Below are 23,476 nucleotides of genomic sequence, written 5' to 3' on the forward strand. Positions count from 1 at the left end.
ATACTCCAATGGCTCAATCATTCCAGCAAGCTGGTTCTTATTTTGCCGATCTCAGAAGGATGACAGGCTGAGTCAACCCCACCTGGTATTAATTCAACGGCCGAGCAGAATTTAAACTCAGAACCCGAGGATCCCAAGCCCGCCACCCAAACCATTAAACCAACACCAGACATATATCGAATCATGAACAACTCCATAACGACAGGCCTTCACCATTGTACTATGAACCAACAAAGCCTAATCATATCTGATCCTCAAACATTCGCACATCTCATCAGACATTGCACCAATAAATTTCATCTGAAATACCTGACCATGGAGGGGAGGGGGTTGGTATACAGGTGTCGAGGCTGGTGGAGGATCGAGAACACAGAACGGATAAAGACCTAACAGAATGAAAAGAACAATAAAAGAGAGGAGGGGGGGGGCACACAAACCAACAACATGATTGAGGGAGAAAATAGAGGGAGACATGGAGAAATAAGGGATGTAGGGAAGAATGAGGATAATGAGAGGACACAGGGAATGAACAAGATGGATGCTACTCATTGGATTATAATCAAACGCAGTTAGTTTTCTGTTTCACTTCCTTAGCCAGTTAATTCCTCTGACATCACTTCATTCACTCTTGCCTTTATGAGATGGAGCTTTCCCCCAGAGCTGCGGGTGCATATGAGGAGGTGTTTGGTGAAAAGAAAGCACTGGCGTTCTCCTTCTCTCCGTAGAGACAATGAGGCCATTCGGCTCCTGGAGGCCCATCCTCGCTCTGCCACAGGTAGCTGGTACAGGGAACCTGTCATCGGGCCCACATTGTAGAAGAAAGGCACACGTGTTTCTAAAATAGCAATAGATGCAATTCGGTCCAACTTTTTTGCTGCATTTTTGATGAAGATAAATGTCAGACCGCAGCATGAATTCTGAGTGCAAACGCACTGAAATGGGATGTGGAACATGTTGTCAGTTCTGTTATGATTGATAAACCGACATTAGGGACTGTGTTACTGAGGAATGGCGGTTTATAATTACATCACATCCTGTCATTGAGGTGGCATTAGAAAATGATGTTACACATGTTTTTGAACTTGGCCTTGCTGATTGTAAATGACAAACGATGACAACTGAAAATTAATTTATTGCTCATCACGTGTGTTTGTTGAAGAATTCATGAAGGTGTCATTCATTCGAATTAAATACTCTCTTTACGATGCTCAAATTAATCCCTTGTGACAGTTTGTCCGTTCTACGAGGCTTCTATGCATTCCCACGATCTTTTGACGTCGTTTTCACAAATTCAAACCAAATTCATGAAATATATATCATTATCCAAATGGGACATCTTAACTGGAGCGATGAACCCCTGTGCAATATCATCGCTTGCTCCAACTGTCCTGACCAGTAAGGGACCCTGACATGCATCCAAGACACAGTTACTGAGGTTTCAGATTTGTATGTAGCCTGCAATGAAGGTATTAAAGGTAAAATGTAACTTCCGGCTGAGTTTTATAATTTGGATGCAATCCCTCAGGGAATGGCTTGTCAGCTTTGCTGTTCATGGAATCATTGAGAGAACCACTCAAAGCTTGAACAATAAATTAAATTCAGCAACATTCTGAATGTCTTAAAAGAAAAATGGAAGTTCCATGTATTTCCACAAGGGGTAAACTACCTTGTGCTGGTGTGAGTCATGCACTCGGACAAAAACAAACAAACAAACAATGTGGATTGAATTCACTAAAAATTTTCTCTCTGACAAATGTGGGGTGGTGGGTGAGGGGGAGGGGGGTTTACGTGGAACATCATGATCGTGAGAACAATCAGCAGGAGCCTGCACTTGAGAGCTCAGCTCTGATTTGCTTCGTTGTTTCACATCACTGACTTACTCAGACGGTACAATATGCGCACGCAATGGAATGTCACATCTTCGTGGAATCGCGGACAACAAAACACACAACAGGAGATACAAGACGTCTCTGCATGTTGTTGTTGTTTTTTAAAAACTTTTGATTTGAGTTTATGTAAAAGGAAAGGAAACCAGCTGATTGGCTTACATTTTGCTAAATCTATGAGGTCGCCCACGAAAGGTCCACGATGAGGTAATCAAATTAATTGCGAGTCTTTTTTTTGTTTTTACCTCGTCCTTCAACCCAGCTGATGAGGATTTCATGATAACATGTTTCGTGACACCTCGAACGATTGCAATGAACTGGAGATGTAGCATGAAGGTTATGTTCTGAGGGCTTTTAATTAATTAATTTTTTTGAACATTAATTCAAGTGTAATTTGTGTGCAGACAGGGCATCCTTGATGGAGGGGAAAGGAATGATTAGAATTGAGCACATTTGTAATTGAATAAAACACGTCGAGTTTGTCAAACTAAGAAAACAATGGATGAGCTTAACAGGATGTTGAATGAGATGCGTTAACCACTGAGGGAAGCTGACATTTTGGGTGTGTAGCCTTCGCCAGAGAAAAAGAGGGAGAGAGAGAGAGAGAGAGAGGATAGGGGTGACAGTTCAAATAAGGTGGGAGTGAATCAAAGGTGCATGCGTCAAAGTGGGGTCAGGGGTCGAGGAGCAGGTGGGATGGGAATGACTCATTTTTGACAACTCTCTTTTGCTCCAACGAAGGATTAATGCCTGAAACGGCAGTTTCTCCTTTCATACCTGAATCGGCGTCCTGTTGATTTAATTCATTGTTAAGCTCCCCCCTATAGGATCGGGGAAGACTTGTACATGTTGTCGGGTTTGTTTCTACAATTAGCGTCCCCAATTTTTAATAGTTCCACAGAGTTTTGTAGATGCCGAGGAGTACAAAACGACCACTTAGGAACCGAGCAAGTTGCTCATGCCCACATGGGATTCTAAACGGGGGAAGGGATAACAGAATCTCATGAAATACTACCTCGTCAGTAAAAATCCCTTTTCCCCCTTTGAATTGCCGGCAAAAATGCAAATTACCGACGAAAAAAGTCTGTCATCAAGCATCAAGCATCAATTGCTGGGAGCAACAACTCGTGTTTATTGCCACATCTGATGTAATTTAAATGCTCCAATGGTGGTGAGGTGCTCTATTTGAAACTGCTTGTTCGATATACAGTGTGTAACTATTTCATACCAAGGGTCTGTAATCAAAATTTGTATTGGTGTCAAAGCCAGTGACCAATCACAAATTCATAGTAGGATTATTTGTTTCAATTTCTGAATTGTATCTCAGAGCCGGCTCGGATTTTCGGAATGAAATTTTGTATCAACAATGTGAATAATAAGTATGCAGTGTTGACATTTTTTTTGACCTTGACCTAATTTTAAGTCAAGTCATGACCTATTATAGACACTGAAACAATTTTTTCACCATAACCCAACTGAGGCTTGTCCGATCAGAACGAAATTGCCCTCGCTAGATAGAGTAGAGTAAGCCACATTTATGTATAATTTATATTATATCCCTCTGAATTAAGAGTCAAGGTCAAATTCATGGCGGTTTCTTTTGTCATCGCTCAATTTTGCCAATGCAGATTCTCAAAGACCGCTTGGCCTTCCTTCCACGATGTTTTTGCATCATAATATTGGACCTGTGTTGAAGTTGTGCACTTGATACTTGATTCGTGTCCTTCACCTACGCTTTTTTTGGATTGTGATCCAATTAACAAAAAACACTTTTTTTGATTACAACTTGTTCATAAATAATTTTCCTCCGATTTTCATGATGTTGAATTTTATGGAGAAATTGTGGGTGGGGACACATTTTCTTAATTTACACTCTATCCCTAAATGTTGAAGGTCAAGGTCATATGGAGGTCCGAAAATATGGCTGTCATTGGATCATTGGATCGCAGACCAAGGTTAAGTCATGGGCAATCACTTTGTGACGCAGATATCTAGTTCTACCTGCTTTGCGAACACAGTTCGACGCTAACCTTTAACAGGAAAACTCGTTCTTCATTTTTTATTAATGAAATATAGAAAAACAATTCCAAGATAGGATGACAAGACAAAAATGGAACTTAAATGAAGATATTGCGATATTTAATTTCAACAACCTAAATGCAGACCAACTATATATTCCGATCCTCGTTGCAGGATGGTAGTTAAAGCCCAACTTAACTTAAAGTGAACAAATCCATAAAAGGTCAGCTCAGAAGGTGAGCTTGGAATATCAACTGAGCTATCCTGATGTCCCTCCGCATACACCACCCAACCTTCCAAAGAGGTTTTCCATGTAAACACTAAATGGATATGACTGAGGGGATCAGATGCGTTTAACCTGATAAGCCATCATGAAAGCAGGTATTTAAAAAGCTAATAAATGATCAAGTAATGAAAAGAAAGTAATGAAGGATGCAAAAAATAAGTTAGGATTCAAAAATTGTCGAATGAGCAATTGAAGGAAATGATAATTCATTGCTTGAGCTCACCCTGCCGCACAAACATTTGACTTGAATCAAGAAGCACATCACATCCTTCCACAATCATCCGCTCAACCGCAAGACTCTTACGGATGTTTTCAGTCTCACTGACTTCATCATGTAGAACTCTGCCACAACATAAGGAAGGGGGGGGGGAGGTGGGGTGGCATTGGAGGGGGAACATCAACAATCAATTAACAGAACCTGATGAAGCTGGGATGGAAGTAATCGGGACTGGTAACAACCGTTGCATATTTTCATCGTTATCATCCCTTAAATAAAAGTCACAGCAACCACTCCCTCACACCCAATCAATCAGTTTCCACATCTCTGGTTGGTTTCAAACATTCAGCAATTAATTCCAACAAAAATTGTGGGGTTTTTCCCCACATTTTTTGAGCTTACATTCATTACTTTCCTTCTTCCTCATTGATACTTTTTCAATGTCTACCAATAAGCCTGATCATAAAGCATTTTCTTTTATTGCAATGCGAGTCGAGTAATATGTAATAATTTAATAACTTCAGTGAACAATTCATATCAAGACAATGCCCAGAGGAGGGGCCCATGCAGATTCCCTTAGCATTTCATTCCTAAAACGACTTCATGTACCTCGAAAGTTCCTCCAGCTGCTGTTTAGCAAACTCCAGGCTCTTCCTCTCGACATGCTCGTGTGGAGTGTGAGCCAGCAACTCATGCAGTGTGACGATGTACCGAGGAATCTGGTCACATCACTGCACATCACCTTCGTAGCCACTTTGAGGGCCATCATAGTCAAGTTTCCTCAACATGCAGTTCATTTTGCAACAAACTGATCTTGAACATCTCGAAATTTAAATGCATGCAAAGCTTAGTCATCTGCAATGTGATGGTCATGTGATTGACACATAGCCAGGAGTGTAAGATTCTGACTGACATCCATGGATGCATGCTGAGTGTGGCCAGAACCAGGGGAATATCTCATCTAAACATTGGTGCAACATGAGGGGGTGGGGTGCTGCACGGGCTCACCACACACCTGAAACATTGGCAGTGTGAGAAAGGTCTCCAAAGTTCGGTTTTCACAGTCTGACTTCGCCTCATATTGTTTCAGCAACTTGTCGAAATCCCGGTTCTGTTTACAACTGGCAAGGACCTGCAGGCTGTACTGGTGGTTACGTAGAAACTCTTGGTAGATGTTCAGCATAGGCAGCAGAATATCAAAAAGGTCAGCTGTCAATAACAAAGTGTGGTAACGTGATGGTGTACCACAATTCAAACATCAACAGAAATATTATTGTGCACCTGAAGTCCTGCCTTGTTGCAGAGCAACCATGGTGCTACACTGTGGGTCTAATTTCTCAAATGTAACAGCAGGACCATTATGCTGTAATACTGCAGCTTGAGGAGATACCACGCTAACTTGATGGCGACATGAGCTTGTCAGGAATAAAAATCCAAAATGTTTGTGTTTTTTAATGAAATAGTGCAGGGAAACATAGGGAAACAAGTGGAGCTTGTTGCAAGATGCGAAATTGAGAACATACCGAGGATCAGTGTTGGCCAGTTTGCAATGCGAGCCCGTAGGCCCTGATAAAATATCTGATGGAGGAACATGATGGTTTCACTAAAAAAAAAAAAAAAAAAAAAAAAAAAAAAAAAAAAAGCAAACAGGTAACAGGTCACACACTGTTCGGAATGATAAACTGCAGAGTTCAGGAATGCAATTGCACTTTGTATGATTTATAGAAGCTGCTGTCAGCTTTGGAGATGCTCTACCCTTAGGGAATTCAGCATCCGGTGGATTGTCAGACAGGCCAACAATTCATGGTATACACATGCATTGTTAAAGGAAAATAAAATGTTATCATGGGGATGAATGATCATAGTCCCTGAAACGACAATATTTCTGCACCTGTTTTAACCCCCTGATGTGCACGTCCGACAGGACGATCTCGAGGTAGCATGCTTGCCTCTGAACTATCTGGTCAAGGATCAATTTTTGGCCCAACAATAAACTGTGCAATTGTTACTTCACAGACATGTGTTGCATCGAGTATGGTGTTCCTCAGGTGGAGGTTAAGCTGGGGGACCATTCTGCTGACATTAGTTGGTGGGCTTTAAAAAATCTTACGGTGTCTTTCGCTAAGAGTCGGTGAGCTATCGCCGGCAACATGGCCAAATTCAAAATTCCTGCCCTGACTTAGCAATCCAGGATTAGAAGACTGGGGACCACCAGCAAATATAATTTTTGCATGAAACCTCATGATGACACGTTCTGTTATCAGAGGAGGTGACGTCAGTCATGATATTCAACATATGACGATGATCTTTAAAGTGCAACGATGACGATGTGCAATGTGTGCTCGTGAATACTTTTTTTTTTTTAAATGTAAAGCCTAACATCAGATTGCAACCCCACCACGTACATCTTAAATGCAGAAATAAAACTTAAGGTTGGGATGTGATGGAAAGCACCCAAACCTCCTCTAAATGATGAAAACTATGAATGCTCAGACAAGTGACAATCCAAATGATTCAGTGGAGGACAGACCTGTTGAGGAATATACTGCTGACATCATCGTGTGATATCGGGGGCTTCTTGGAGCTGGCAGCCATCCGTAAGGGCCGAAGGAAAACAGCCACGAGCGTGTGCAGTTGCTGAGTATACTCGGCCTCGGCCTCCACCATGCTAAACACAATACGATTCCTTTTTCGCATGTTCTCAGCATGTGGGGAATGGATATAATCTTGAACTATGGTTTTCCATTTCCGACGGCAGAGCCAGCCCCGCATGAAGCTCTGAACCTGTACATAGACATCATTACACTGTGGCTGAAATGATGAGGCTGTGGCATTGCCTTAAACAAAGCATCAACTTTGATTTAAATTCGGCAAATAATGCAAGAGCAGGAATGATGAAATAATTATTCCATTTCTTGTATACTGATGTACACAATCATATTGTTATGGTTTTGGAGGACCCTGGGGGGGTACATCCAACACATAAGGGAACCCTGGAGTTTAGATATATCCATAGCAGTTTGTTTAGTTCGATTACTTCTCCCCTTGCATCAGTGGACAGGGAAATACATTGCGTTTGTGTAGACGACTCAAACCCCCCTTTGTAATTCAATTTCTAAATCCCCTCTCTTCTTATCTTTTATATCAAGAGATTTCAGCTTTTCATTTCTAATTAATTTATTAAAATGTTGAAAAACATGTTTTCACTTTGTCATTATGGGGTATTGTGTGTTGATCGGTGACAAAAAAATTAAATTTAATCCATTTTAAATTCAGACTGTAACGAAACAACATGTAATGAAAGTCGAGGGGTGTGAATACTTTCTGAAGGCACTGTACATATCAATAAACATACGTCTGCACCTCTTTGAAGCACAGCCATACGCACTTTGAAACACACAACATTACACATTACAAATCATTACAAATCCAACAGCCATCGGCACAAAGTCTTGCAGACCAGGGATGCGAACCTCCTCAACGGCGAGAAGCGTCAGAACAAGGAACCACATGTGGGCGGTGTTGGCCGTCGAACTTGCTGCAGGACCATGGGCTGGAACAATGAGCACCGCATGGCAGCAATAATACACCACTTAGGAAGCAGCCTCAACTTTGCTAAAGCTGCATCAAGATCTCTCCAGTCCCCAAACCAGGCCTCTCCCAGGGGCTTTATGAAGCCGGAGAATTTCATGACTCGGGGCTGGTTTGTATCCAGGGAACATCCAAGAGTCAAGCTGAACCCTTGAGAGCAAGCTGTTGTGAGAGCGAGCCATTGCAAGAATGAGCAGTTGTGAGAGTATGTCGCTGTGGGAACGAATGGGCTGTTGCTACGGAACGAGAGCAGACAAGCCGCAGAGTTTTTCCCTGGACGTGCCGGCTGACACACTGACTCGCACTCTCTTTCTCTTTCTGTCCCTATTTCTAATTGCTTCACTTGGAATGCACAAGAGTACTCAACAATTACATCCTTCACCAGTTGAGGGCTGGTTTACTGACTCGCAGTCGCAATTTCCTTTGTTGCACCACAGGCATTCACACGCACCTCTCCTCACATGGCACACCACATTATCCCCTCTCCTCTTTCATGTTGGCACCACCATGAGCCCGCAGGCTTACGTCGGGTGAGTGAGCAGTTGCCAACAAGCCCCCACCTTCTTCATCTATTTCTGACTATCCCCCTTTCTTGTCTCGTTTCCCCAGAGTGACGGAGGTGCCTACGTGAGTAGAATAGTGTTAAGTTGACCAAGGGGATAGTGTGCTAGGGGAAAGGTCTTTTCTCTTGTGAACTATTTTGCCTGTAAATACGTGTCCTTTGCGGTTTTATAAACTGTTTCCAATCTGTCCAATCGTCTTTTTCTCCATTGGTTGGACAGAGTATGTAAATGGTGGATGTGAGTTCTGCTCCGCTGTTTTGCTATGGTTAGTCTTTAGCCAACGTCCCCACTTGTGGTGTCACTTGCCCGTTCTTGATAAACAGGAGTTGTGCGTTGAGAGCATGGTTCCCTATCTGGGGGGATTAATTTGCCAGGAAAGTAACGTGGGAATTGGATGCGAGGACCCTACCTATGTTAATTGTCTCAGACGGCATCCGTGGTAGCTTAGCAACCCGTTGTGCCGCAGTGAGTTACCTGCGGCTCGTCGTCCTCAGGATCAAAGGTCGAAAAGCGGGTCTGAGAAGCTCCTTGTGACCCGGACCGGTGGGTGGGCAATATCCCTGGGCGCTCACCTGGTACCGGCTGGATAAGATAACCAAGGAACCACGGGAAGGCATGGATGACCCAAAAATATGTAATGGAGAAGAAAGTAAATACCTATGGATTATTTTTAATGCATGAACAAGCCTTGGTACATCACAGGTGATAAAGGTTGTGGTCAAGTTTTAACGAAATTGTGTGTATGGTTTCAGGGAAGAAAGCAAATACATATTTTGGGGGGCAACCCCCACTGAGAATCCCTTAGACCCTGACTTTTTTAATGGTGTGAACAATCTTAAGCACATCATGGGTGGCGAAGGTTGTGGTCAAGTTTCATCAGAATTGTGTGCATAGTTTCAGAGAAGAAAGCAAATACCTCTTTTTGGGGACAAACCCCCCTGTAGACATCCTTAGACCCCGATGTTTTTAATGGTGTGAACAATCTTTCGTACCGCAACAGTGATGAAGGTTGTGGTGAAGTTTCAGAGAAGAAATCAAAGACATATTTTGTGGGGCAACTCCCCTTAAACCGTCTGAGACCCTGATTTTTCTAATGTCATGAATAAACTTCAGTACACCATGGGTGATGAAGGTTGTAGTCAAGTTTCATCAGAATTGTGTCGTTTCTGAGAAGAGAGCAAATATTTTGGGGGGGGGGGGCAACCGCTGTAGACCACATAAACTTATTCTGTAGACCCCCTCAGACCCAGATTTTTTTAATGCCATGAACAAAATTTGGAATGCCACGGGTGATGAAGGTTGTGGTCAAGTTTCATCAGAATTGCATGTGTAGTTTCTTAGAAGAAAGCAAATACCGATTTTGGTGGGCAACTGCCGTAGACCCTCTTAGTGCCCAATTTTTTTAATGCAATGAACAAACTTTGGTACATACATGGTGATGAACATTGTGGTAAAGTTTCATCAAAAAATTCCAAAATTTTAATATATTTTTTGCCAACCTGGCTTGTATCTGGCAACACTTAAGTAATGTTTTTTTGACAAAAAACTGACACGTGTGGTAATTACAAGGAAAGTAAATGGAAATTCTTGCATTTTTGTGGGAATTATTGTCTTTAAGTCAAATGTAATTAATATGCAAATGAGCTAATTAGCATAAACAAAATAGATTTTAATACGTAAATATAAAAGCTTTAATTTGACATCAATTTTGTGATTTTATGTTTAATTTGACAGAGATATTGACATTTTGCCGATCATTGTGAGATTCGTCTAGTTTTGATTGGTTGCCATGGAAACAGCTTAATAAAGCATAGTGAAAATGAGTTATTTTTCTGGGAACATCTTTTTTCTGATACTTGGGATACATATGAACACTGTGGTATCAGTGAAAAATTGTCACGGGGGGGGGGGGGTGCAAGGTAGGTCCCAATGGTCCCCGGCCTATATATATATATATTGTTTTGGCCCTATCTCTCGATGTTGAAGAATCACTAAATAAAATAAAATAAAATAAAAATTATCATATCTGGATCCAAATCCAGATTCTTCACTAAATGGAACAATTCAGCCTTGACAGACACCCAACCTGTCCACCAAATTTCGTCCAAATCTGTCTGTAACTTTTTGAGACATCCTGCTCACAGAGAGACAGACATACACAAACAGACGAACAGACAGGGGTGAAAACATAACCTCCGTCCACCTTTGGTGGCAGAAATAATAATCTCATGAACATTTCAGTTGAAGAGCTATGCTTTTATGATCACGTGCACTCCATGCTCATGGGGAAACATCCACAATGCTCACCTTCTTAATCTTCCTGATGTCTGGATCCTCATCCTGGACACAGCTTGTTGGCTGTTGCTGCATTCGCTTGTTTGTTTTATTCAATGCCGCAATCTCAGAAAAAGCAAGGGAGGGGTAAGGAAACTAGTTTATTGTGAGTGACTAAAAAATTACCACCACAGCTCATAAGCTCATACATGAACTCGAAGCAGGACAACCCATCGGAAATTCTCCTTGGATACAATTTGGTTCATAAAATGGGCGTGTGCCAGCAGGATAGTTCTTGCTAGGGTCCCTGTCAGATGTTTCATCTGGCAATCCTGCTGAAGACCAGTCACCACTGCTGTATCACCAATATTTTCACTACATTCATGAACAACGACCCATCCAGTGACCAATCCGGATGTCAAGTCACCACTGGAAACTTAGGGGATCTTATCATGGTGCCTGCAACACACCGACTCTAACCCTATCCTATGCTACAGCACAGCAGAATATGCCTACTCGGTGTGAGAAAGATCTTCACATGCTAAAAACCTAGACCTTGCATTGAATCACAGCTGCTGATGTATTACAGGATGCCTGAAACTAAGAAATGTCAACAGCCTGTCGTCCTTTCCAGCATTGCCCTCCAAGCATCAGAAGAGCCACAGCAAGCAGAATGGAGTGATCAAGACAGATCTATGAGAAAAGGCAACCTCTGCATGAACATAATGCAGTCAAGAGTAAGCTGAAGTCAAGGAAGAGTTTCAACAACCCTACAAAGCCCCCTGCAGATACTCCAATAAAAATACAGCTGGAAGCCTGGAGGACTTTGCACGTCACTCTTGAGAAGGCCCTCCAGATACATCTCACACCAGAAGAACATCTGGCCCATCTGGAAATTATTAAACCTTTCAAGAACTGGTATTAGAAGGTACAAAGCAGTAATGGCCGGTCAAATGGGATTTCTCCACTAATTTGACTCGTGTGTCTGTGGCGAGAAGTACAGACCATGAAAATGGGCTTGTGTGCCCACAGTTAGGAGTATCATGCACTACATTAGACCTAGCTAATTCTGCAGACAAGGTGCTGGCGTGTGCAAATTATTGGTAAAATATTTAGTGTATGGCTGTGCACGATCAGAAGAAGAATTTGGTAAAAATATAGAACAAGCAAAACATACATGGAGTACAATGTAAGTCAAAGACCTTTCACCCCTAAAGGCATAATTGCTCCTTATAAAAGGAATAAAGGTGGATACGTGGATACCTCAGCCTTGAGTCTCGCCACCTCGGTCTCACTGTCCTCAAGCTGTTGCCGTAGTTGATCATTTGCCGCCTTCTCAGCATCAACAATGTGCAGCACGTGGTTCAGCTTGTGCAGCAAAGCTTCTCGGTCTTCCTGAAGGTCTGCATAGCTACGAACAGCACAAAGACCACAGTGTTGTGAAATTGCAGGCTGCAATTTGACCTTGAAAGTGATTCATATCGGTTCTGTATGTCGAATAGCATGCGCCGTTTTAAAACCAACATGCATTGATATGGTTCACATGTACATGAGCACATACGTTGGTACACAAGTACATTTACATGAACACCTCTACACACACCTGTGTATAGCACTGTATACTCACTACCACCTTGCACACACTGGTACACAGGAACACGGTGTGGCTGATGGAGTCACATTTTGTCCCGCATTTCAAATATAAAGTGTCCTCAGTGAAGGTAAAGACAGATCTAGGGCAAAGTGTGCTGCCTTGTTTGTACAAGAGAGACAGGTACCTCACAAAGAAAGCACTTATTAACATCAAATTGTGATGAATGCATTTGCTGACACTCTGTGGGAGAGAAAGACTGTGTAAATAATGGAATTCTCTGTTTAATGAGCAAAAAACTAAAAAACAGCATATTGAAGTACATGTGTGATTGAAATTATTACTGCCTTTAAATTCCTCATTAAATGTAATTACAAAAATCGACGAACATTTTAAAATTCATCCTACGTGAGTTGAAGCAGAGGGAAATTCGGCATCGGAAGTGGGGCATACGGCGGCGCCAGTGGGGCATACGGCGGCGCCAGTGGGGCATACGGCGGCGCCAGTGGGGCATACGGCGGCACCAGTGGGGCATACGGCGGCACCAGTGGGGCATACGGCGGCGCCAGTGGGGTATACGGCGGCGCCAGTGGGGCATACGGCGGAGCCAGTCGGGCATACGGCGGTGGAAGTGGGGCATACGGCGGCGCCAGTGGGGCATACGGCGGCGCCAGTGGGGCATACGGCGGCGCCAGTGGGGCATACGGCAGTGGAAGTGGCAGTGTGGCACATGGTAGCAGAGTGGTACTTGGCAATCATCGATTACAATGTGGGTTCAATTATGCTGAAAGGCAGGATATGGATTCTGGGTTTATAAAAATTTATCTCCTCTCAATAAATGAACAAGTTACAATTGTACTTTCAATGAAAACCAGCTGAGACACTGTTGACCTCTCTGTCCTTTCAATGCCTCGTTTGTCCTACCTGTAATTCCAGCCAGCACTGTGTAGTTAAGATAAATGTCCTCAGGAAAAAAAATGGGATAGGCACCATAAACATGTTATATTCATGCAACGGTTACCTGGATACAAATGACTATTTTCATTACAATGGCATGAAAAACATGCCCAATACCATTCAATGTGTACAACAAAATTGAACTAGAACAACATTCGGTAGAGTGCATACCTCCACCAGGCTGAACAGTTTATGTTTGATATCCCATTGATAGGTCAGAACTGCATCCGGACCTTAACGAAAATTTAATCGGCTTGTTCTTGTCACCAACCCAACTCATCCACCAAATTTTGTCATTATACATCCAAAATGTTTTGAAATATCATGCTATATATTGTTTTTGGCCCCATCTCTCAATTATGAAGAATCACTTGGAAATTTTTTTTTATCATATCCGAATCCGACCACCAAAATCGATTCAGTTTGTCCTTGTTACACACCCAACCTGTCCACCAAGTTTCAGCTGAATCCGTCCATAACTTTTTGAGATATCCCACTCACAGACAGACAGACAGACAGACGGGGGTGAAAACAACCTCCGTGCAACTTCTGTGGTGGAGGTAATTATAATTATTCAATACAAACAGGGCCTTTAGCCATCCCAAGAAGTTTGGTGACCGGCCTCACAGTCTTTCTTTTTTCACCGTTCTTCGGTCTTGCCCCTCCAGTGCCCAGATCACACCTGTTCAATCAGCACCAGTTTCCTTCTCAAAGAGCAGGTTTTGGGTCGCTGATGACTTCGTGAGATTCGAAGGTTGTAAGCACATTAATAATCGTTGGGCAATTATTTTCTTACATTTGAAACTCAAAATATGCTAAAATTAACTTTTCAGTCAAAACTTTTGTCAATGATCGAAAAACAGCCCGGAAGTTACCAAAGATGCTATGATGTCACGTTCTCCGAAAACTTCGTGAACATTCGGAAACAGCATGTGAACAATGGCGAGATGCGAATCAGAGAGCGATTTCAGCGGCGATGAAAATGAGTGTTTTCATTCCGATATAGCCGAGGACGAGTCGGAGGATGATGGGAATTTATACTATGGAGTTTCTGGCCCTGAGCCATATAAATTTGAACCACTTGCAAGTGCAAGAAAATGGCCTGTTTCGTGTACAAGTGGCAGGACTGACTGCCAGCTCAGGGAGGACGGAAACCTCCCGTGGAGCAGAAGGGCGAAAGCTCGCTTGATCTTGATTTTCAGTACGAATACAGATCATGAAAGTGTGGCCTCGCGATCCTTTTGACTTTTTGGGTTTTAAGCAAGAGGTGTCAGAAAAGTTACCACAGGGATAACTGGCTTGTGGCGGCCAAGCGTCAATAGCGACGTCGCTTTTTGATCCTTCAATGTCGGCTCTTCCTATCATTGTGAAGCAGAATTCGCCAAGCTTTGGATTGTTCACCCACTAACAGGGAACGTGAGCTCGCAAGAATAAGGTAAGTTTGGTGCAATTTGAGCTTTTATTTGTCGAGTTATGAATGTTTCAAGTTGAGGGCGCCTGGCACGTATGGCCACGGGTGCCTTGGCTAGATCGAGGCCGCGGCGCTTTTTCCACAAAGATGAGGTTTAAAAATCATTTTTCATCCCAATAAAGGTTATCATCACATGCCTGACTTGTTAAGCGGTCGGATTATGTAAAGATTGTTCATGGATGGCCGAATATTACGGTTTTATGACTTTGACAAAATGATTTTAAATAATGCCGTGAATTCCTGTGGTGAATTGAGATTTTTGCTTCGATCGACGTTGCGCGTTCGTTTTAAAATCGATTCAAATTCTGTTTTTGGTTTTTGCAGTCGCTTAGGATGCTTTACACTCGGTAGTTGTAAAGTTTGTAAAATTCCGATATTTTATAAGGTTTATGGTTGATAGCGCGCAGGGCCTCGGGCGCCTTGACTAGATGTTAGGCCGCAGCGCTTTTTCCACAAAGATATTGCTTAGATGTTTAAAAGGCAGGGAAAATTCACCCGTTTTGTTTGTACAAATCTTATCCACTGCCAGCGAATGTTTAATTCCTTCAGGAATCGGTGGGAGCGATTACCCGCTTTCCAGCCATTTTCGCAAAACATGACGACACACGTAAGAGGCATGATGTACAAATATCCAAATAACTTTGTTCTACAATAATTCAAAATAAAAAAGGATAATATAGACAGTTGCAAGCTCAAAAAAAGTGAAACAACGGCCCGCTCAACTGGACACTTCTTCAATGAAAGAGTGAGCTTCCGCTTTGTTTTGGAGAACATGATGTCACCATCCATATACGGCATGCGGCTTTTTTTTTTAATCAGCCTCGAGAAATAAAAACTTCGGAGTTAAATTTCATTAATTTTCCCAATAGTTACGCAACCACAATAGTTTGCATCGAACTATTTGATGCACATATAATCATATTGATAAATTTTTAGAACATGTTTGGTGACCTGCAACCAGCTCTTTAACATTCCAAATAAAAATCTTCCTCCAAAAATTTTTTAAAATTATTTCTAAAACTTATACATTCCATATTGGTGGATCTGTTTGTCCATGTGCCTTCTATCCGCTTATTCCACTCCAACGTACGCCATTCACATTTATCAACTTTCGATCCTATTGTTCAAGTCTTCTCTCATCAAAAGGTAGCTACAGCGACTGTACAACCCTTATTAACACAACCCCTTACCCACCAACATTCTCTTTTGCAATTGAAATTCTGATAATTATTAGTTAAGCCTCACCCCATAGGAAATGGGGAGGCATATAGCTGTTTTCGGGGTTTATTTCTGCAATTAGTGCCCCCAATTTTTAAGGGTAACTCAGTTTCTTAGACCCCTAGGAGTATTAAACCACCATTGTGGTTTCATTTTTTTATTCTCTTCCAATATATAAACTGTATCTCTGAGCCAGCGGGGACTTTTGGAATGAAATTTTGCATCAAAATGGGAATACAAAGTGTGCAGGGTTGATATATTTTGACCTTGATCTAATTTTATGGCCACGATTATATAATTATAGACATTTTAACATTATTTTTCATGATAACTCGATTCAGATTTGTCTGTTCAGAATGAAATTGCCCTCTCTAGATAGCCTAGAGTAAAGCACATTTACACTTAATTTACATCATACCCCTCTGAGTTTTAGGTTAAGGTTAAATGGTGGTCTGAAAATAGTGTTTTTTTTGTCATGCTCAATTTGCCAAAGCAGAATCTTTAATAGTGCAGCAGATAATCATAACAATTGTGCAAATTATGACTAAAGGATGAAATTTTTACCAGTTTTAGTACATACCATAAGCATCATTTTCAGATCGGGAGGCAAGTCAGATTTAACCTCTCAGGATAGTGAGAGGCCAACGACCTCAATTACATTGAAATTGTCATTTTTTTCACGATTCTGGTGCAATTTGTCTGTTTTGGGAATCATTAAAAAGGTATGTTGCCATGTGTTGGTCCCTTTATCTTCTGGAGAGCCTTTATACATAATCACAGGATGCAACCATGACTGAACAAGTGCTTTAAATGAGGCCAGTGACCTAAGAAAACAAATTCATTGAAATACACATTTAGGTTATTGTGGTGTCCAAACAGCTCGCATGAAATCGTGTTGTAAGATCATCTGTGCAACCTTAATTTTCAATGTGCACTGAACATAGTCTATAAGCTTAAAGTACAGTGAGGCCAGTTACCTCAGATACATGCATAGTACATACCGGTACATGTAATACAAACACATTATCCATATAGACGCATAAATATAAAGGTGTCTGATTGCACCTAACAGTCTCCCGAACATGCACATAATGCAGTGCACTTGAGTGCAGCCTTGCTGCACATGCTGCGGCCGGTACATCCCTTCTCGCAGCCGCAGTGGATCAGGTCGTGGCAAGATTTTGATGCCTCTGGCAGTGTCGTCCAAAGAGGCTGCCACCCAGATGCCTCCTTTGTCCAGCCCCAGTCAGATGGGATTGGTAACTCTGGATTCAGGACCAGAGTTTGGTTCCAGCAGTTGCCCTGTAGAGATGCACGCTTGATGTGCTGCTGGAGTGCTGCCTACGTTGGGGGAATGTTTTCTAGAGCCCTAGACTTGTGTGCGAAAAGCTGTTTCCTAGCATCGTTCACTTCCATGGTGTCACTGGTGCGGTCATACATCAGCACAACGAAGCGCTCCAGCAGTGACTGACTCCTCACTGACATCACTTGGCATGCGTAAGAGTTCTTCAAAGGCATCAGTCACCTGTGGGAACACTTTCCAAATCTCCCAGGCAGTCTTCTTCCCTCTGCCAGCGAAAGAAGACACAGTGTCACACCCTGTGAGGGCATGGAAGATGGGGAGAGTAGCACATTGTCTTGGGTTCATGGCGGCAGCCAGTTGGTGAACAGCTATGTACCGCAAGCTGGATCCAGTACAAAGAGCTATCCACAGCTCGTCAGGATTGATGGTGTTGAATGAAGCCACAGCCAGTACCACAACATCAGTATCCACAGTGCGTATGGCCACCTTCCTGATCCCCTTCTGCACAGCATCTGCCACATGTAGAAGCAGGCGAGTGTCCGCCTCTTCGTGTGAACATGGGGCGAGGCTGGTCAAATTGGACTCGGTAGGAGAGCACAGGACCTCAGTTCCACATGTTGCATACATTTCCTTGCCATCTGCTATTGGAAGACGAATGGCCTCTCGTGACAGGAAACCAAAGAGCTCAGTCTTGTTTTGATCCACACAAAGGAAGTCCTTCCCGTTCTTATGCATGACGGTAGAGGGAGCCACTTTCTTCCTGATGCCCTTGCCCCTCTTCTGTCTGGTCGTGCCTTTCAGGCTGTCAGGTAGATATACATCCCAGATGAGGTAGAGTCCGTTGACCTGCTTGCTCCTGTTGTTCTGCCTGAGGACAGCTTCTCATGTTGATGAGGCATATTGTTACGAATTTTGAAGTTTACTGCACTCAACATACAGGTCCAATAGATCAGTTATATCGGTAAGTATGTGTTGCCAGTTAGGGTCCCTTCCCTGGTCTAATGGGTAATTAAATGTTCATGCACTGTGGAGTTATTTTGACAGTCAGGGTTTTTCTTTTACATTTTTCCACCAACATGAACTACAACAATAGCTGCGGACCACTCCAGCTCTGAATAAAACGACGACGAGAAACCCTCTGCTCCCGGCATTCTCCGCGCGCTCACTTGGGGAAGGGTCATGCCCCCACCCACTGATTCGCTTGGTGGGGCACCTAGTCGGGAAAGGGTCAAGCCGCACCCGAGAATGAATCACGCCTGAGGAGCTCCACCCGAGAATGATCCATGCATGAGTGAGCCACGCCTGAGAACGAATCACGCCTGAGCGAGCGTGCCGGAGAGGATAAAAAGGAACAGAGAATCCTTGCAAAGAGCGTCTTCGAGCGTCTTCTTCCTCCTCCTCCTCCTCCTCCTCCTCCTCCTCATCCTCCTTCTCCTCCTCCCAATGACCAAGAGTTTGGGCTTCAGAGACACCATCCACCACCGGAGCTGCAAGGATGCGCACCGTCTCTCGGAGGGATACGGAGGAAAGGTTTTGATGGCCAGGACGGGCGCCGAGCGGAGCTGAGGAGGCTGATCGCGGCTTGCCGGAGTATGGGTTCGGCTCGCCTCTCGCTGGGGCCCGGGTCGACTCAACGTGAAGACCACATGAGGTGGGCAGGTCCGAGGCAGGTTCTGGTCTTCAGCTCGTCCTTTCCATCCAAGCAGGAGGCCTCAATAAAGACCACTTTGGTCCGATTCCTTTGGGTGTGTGTGTGTGTGTGTGTGTGTGTGTGTGTATGTGTGTGTGTGTGTGTGTGTGTGTGTGTGTGTGGCACTAGTATAGTAAGTAATGAATTGTTAAATGCCTTGCTGTGCATACGTGCTTATTAATACTCGGATAACTCTGCTCTTTTGTGTTCCGCTCCCTGCCTATTGTTAAATAAACAGCCCCATTTGTGAAATGTGTCCGCTCGTTCATGTCCTTTCCTCCATTGGCTCAGCATGCTGTGTGTTGGAAAATTAGCCAGGCCGTTGCCGCTGTAATGGGACAATTGGACCAACGAATCTCGGCGATCAACCGCTCGGGTCGCACACGGTTCGAGTATGCCAAGCGGCTCGTTCCGTACGGGTGCCGTCGAGGGTGTGGAGACTCGGTAAATCGCCACGTGGAAATCTAGGTATTTTGAAAATTGGCAAATAACCCTGTACCACGTGGTAGAAATATTGACGCTTCACGGTCCGATAAGGGACCTGTACTTCTCGGAGTTTTTCAAAAAGATACAATCTAAATTCTGGGTGATCGGTGGAGTCGACTCTTCGGCTCCATCTAGCGGTTGTGCTCGCAGCCGATACCTGGCCCCGCAACAATATAACAGCCTGTGGTTCTTCACTTGATGCATTGCAATTTCCCTCACTTGCCTGCTTCAGTGTGCATGGTGGTTGTGTGTGGCACCATGGTGGGGTTTCAGTTCTGTTGTGCAATAAGTTAGTGTTTTATGTCTGCCACCGTGTCCACAATTCCTTGCCTTCAGTATAGTGTGCCAATTAAATTATTCATTTCATAGGAGACTGTGTGCCTCATATTCCAATAGTTTTTCCGCTCAGATGTTTGGATGTAATTGCTATCCCTGGAGGGCTAAGTTAGTGATAACTCTGATTTGTAACTGGTGCGGTGCTGGACTGTGGTGAAGCATGGACAGGTTTTCACCACTTGTCATCGGTCCATGACTAAAAGGAACCATTTTCTTCATTCCTTGGAGCACCAGCACCAGCAAGGTTGGTTCTCACCTAAATCGTAAATAAGCATCGTAGTTTTTGGTGGGAGCCATTCACACCAAAATAGTTTTGGGTGGTAGTCATCCATGTGCCAAAATATATATTATAGCAGACTTGGCCTCACTAAATGGAAAGGTTAGACTTCTGGACATGAACTTGTAAGACGCCGAGCAGAGATGTACTGTGCACGAGCAGCGACTCCATAATGCGCTGCTGTTATGTTTTAACCAATTTAACTGTGCAGCTGTTTCAGCATATGTGACTCCAACATCACATGTAACTTTACAGGGGGATTTGATTACACCCGAGGACGAGATTACGGCTCAAAATACACACCAAATGGTTTTAAACAGGTTTAATAAATAATGGGGATTGGGATATGGGAATCAAACAGAATAAAAATAGGTATTCAAAATAGCAGAGACAAAGCGAATGGCACACTTAACAGGACAGTGCCAGTTCAACGTTATCCTTTACGCTAATTTAGCACAGGTAGACTCAGTGAGGAACACAGAACACAAGATAGAATTGAAAGTGTGTGTGTGTATGTGTGCGTGTGCGTGTGCGTGCGCGTGCGTGTGCGTGCGCGTGTGCGTGTGCGTGTGCGTGTGCGTGTGTAGCCTTCCATGGTGAAGTGTCAGGAAGTATGGCACAGGCTGGTCTGGAAACTCCCAATGGTCTCCACGGCTGGGTGATTGTAGCTGTACAGTGCTGCCAGGGCATCTCAGACTGTGTCTTTTGTGTGTGGGGAGTCCAAGCTGCATGCTGATGGCTGAGTGCTCACGATCTGAAGGTCCCGGCTGTGTGGCTTGAGCCGATGGCTGACTGCTCAGGGTAGACTGCGTGCACTGACTGCCTTGTGGCATGAGCGTCACTGAGTTGCAGCATAAAGGTAGCCCTCTCCCCCCCCCCCCACCATCCATCAACCCCACTGGGCTGGTCTACTGCATGCACTCTCATAGCACTGCGGTAACACAGATATGCCATGTTGTAAAACCCCATGTGAAGCCTCACAAAGCACATCTGTGTACTCCCCAGGCAAAAAATAGCATTCCTTTCCTGTCGTAATTCTCTGCAACCTACTGTAGTAGGACCTGTCACCAACTATCAAATATGAGAGTACCACTCTCATATACTATAGTTCTAACTGTAGGATTTTTGCCTGGGCCTTGGCGTGTGATAAAAGGACAAAGGAGTAATTTAAGATTAACACAGATGGGAGATGAAGAGCAGAGAAAGACATGAGGGCAGGGGTGATGAGGCATCCAACCAGACATCCAAATCTGGTCGATGCTAATTGGGGTTCACAAACACTTATGCTGACACTCATTAAAATACAACTGATGAAAAATTAACCTCTCATAAAAATAAACAAACAAACACACACACATACACATTTCACACTTGGCACGTTCCTGAAGATTGATAAGTACCTGGAGGCAAATATTTCACAAGATTACAGGCCGAGCAGTATATAAAAAGCAGGTTCAATGACAAACCATTATTCCATAAGCTGTACTCATGTTCCATAGATTTGCAAAACCTAAACCTATGATCGCATTAAAGGCCAAATTACGTCTCTAATCCACTAATGACTGTCACTTAACCATGCCCCTGCTCTGTTGTTGGGATTTGGAGCAATTGTTGTGGGGTAACAAAAATTTTAACTTTTTTGTCATCGTCCAGGTCACTCTATCTCGCTGTGTGAGGAAATGTCGGCAAAGCATGATTGAAAGCACAGGAGGCAAATTAATCCAAAAGTATAGAGTTCATAGAGCACCTTACCCTACACAGTCTTGAGAAACATAGGACATGGGCGGGGTCTGCGATCAGAAAATTTGATTGGTCAAGATAAAAATGCCATAATATTTTGTCCAAATACTGCTAAACAGGAATTATTTGAAAGTGCCAAAAAGGTGATTTGTGTTCTACAGTGTTCAAGCATATAAATGAAATGAAATAAAATAAAGATTTCAAAGGTTGTTAAAAAATATAAAATAAAAATAAAAATAAAATTTGGAACTTTACCACTGTTGATGCAGCATCTTTTACGTCGCCTTATTCAATATGTTTACATTAGTTATTCATAAGTCTGGTGTTGGCTTCGTGATAAGGGTGGCTGGGTTGGGATCTTAGGGTCCTGAGTTTGAGGAATGTTGGCTACTGAATTAACACCAGGTGGGGCTGACTCAGCCTGTCATCCTTCCGAGGTTGGTGAAATGAGTACGAGGGCACTGATATAGGGGCACAGCATCAGTGGCATAGTTGTGCCCCAACAAAATGATAGATTCCTGGCAGCCAAGCTGCCATAAGCAAGAAAAAGAATGTTATTCATGTCTGTTTGTGTCTTTTATGACATACTTAAAAACAGGAAGTTTCTTCTTTGGGATGATTTTCAATTTTGTTTGACAGACAGGCAGAGTTAAAAAAAAATAAAAAAAACTCAACTCCTCTCTGTGCATGTGCGATAGGAATAAATTCAGAGCTGGAGTTCTGCTATGCTAACCTCCAGGTTTGTTTTCCGATTTGTGTTTAAAATATAACATTCAATTGAAATTACGTTGTTCCTCGATCACAAACTGACATTTACAGACAGACAGAAGTGAACCAACTGCTCAAACTCACTTTTCACTTTGTGTGCTTGTGGTAACATTTGGATATAAGCAGATAGCGTGTATAGGCATGGAAAGACAGATTGTGAGGAATAAACAAAAGTGAAAATTAAAAAAATAAAAATGAAAATAACTTGGAAAACACCCTGTAATTCTACCTGTGGGGAAACATTATATGACGTTTGTACTACTTTTTCATAGCAATAAATATCACAGATATCCAACAGAAATGTTTGGTAATGGTATTTCAACTCCATAACCCCAAACGCCTCCGAGATAGTTCATGTTGTATATTAAGCAAATGAACACAGAGGTATTCAAGCCATGACGAGCGAAGGCAGTGCCTGATGCCACAGGTTTGACATGTTAGGAAGGAGGATTGTGTCACTCCGAAAGTGATGCTCAAAATGGTGAAACAGACCTTTATTGGTCATTGACAAAATTTGGTGGTGACACCAAAATTTGTGACCTTTATAGTTTCTATATCCAGCGAAAGAAGTACAATACAGAACTCCAATACAAAATGGGCATTCTAAATCATAAATCATTGTATTAAAACAGGAAGGTTAAGGGCAGTCTATTTATAAGGTACACATTGGAGGGGAAAGAAGGACAATATAGGAGAAATGGAGAGTAAAGCAGTGTTGGATGAATGGAGAAAGGATAAAGGAAGTTGGGAAGTAATCAGGACACAAAATAAAACAATATACAAAGTTTTAAACCTATAAAGTA

The 23,476-nt window shown here is 43.0% G+C and overlaps 1 protein-coding gene across 5 annotated transcripts in view; it reads right to left on the minus strand.

Annotated features, from left to right (window-relative positions):
• Nucleotides 1-23,476, minus strand: part of LOC147016933 (ras-specific guanine nucleotide-releasing factor 2-like) — a 140,577-nt gene that overhangs the window by 81,598 nt on the left and 35,503 nt on the right. For 4 of the 5 annotated variants that reach the window (XM_085846198.1, XM_085846196.1, XM_085846199.1 and 1 more), the window contains exons 3-10: nucleotides 12,100-12,247; nucleotides 10,870-10,962; nucleotides 6,939-7,213; nucleotides 5,932-6,011; nucleotides 5,424-5,617; nucleotides 5,018-5,127; nucleotides 4,415-4,533; nucleotides 633-793 (exon numbers count right to left, since the gene is read on the minus strand). In XM_085846198.1, coding sequence (XP_085702324.1) covers nucleotides 633-793; nucleotides 4,415-4,533; nucleotides 5,018-5,127; nucleotides 5,424-5,617; nucleotides 5,932-6,011; nucleotides 6,939-7,213; nucleotides 10,870-10,962; nucleotides 12,100-12,247 — 1,180 coding nt within the window. The remainder of the gene's footprint in view (nucleotides 1-632; nucleotides 794-4,414; nucleotides 4,534-5,017; nucleotides 5,128-5,423; nucleotides 5,618-5,931; nucleotides 6,012-6,938; nucleotides 7,214-10,869; nucleotides 10,963-12,099; nucleotides 12,248-23,476) is intronic. The other variant, XM_085846197.1, reaches the window with a different exon arrangement.

The sequence above is a fragment of the Eptatretus burgeri genome, chromosome 11 (assembly GCF_056783735.1).
Source record: "Eptatretus burgeri isolate ZD-2024b chromosome 11, Ebu_testis_v1, whole genome shotgun sequence".
NCBI classification, from domain to species: domain Eukaryota; kingdom Metazoa; phylum Chordata; class Myxini; order Myxiniformes; family Myxinidae; genus Eptatretus; species Eptatretus burgeri.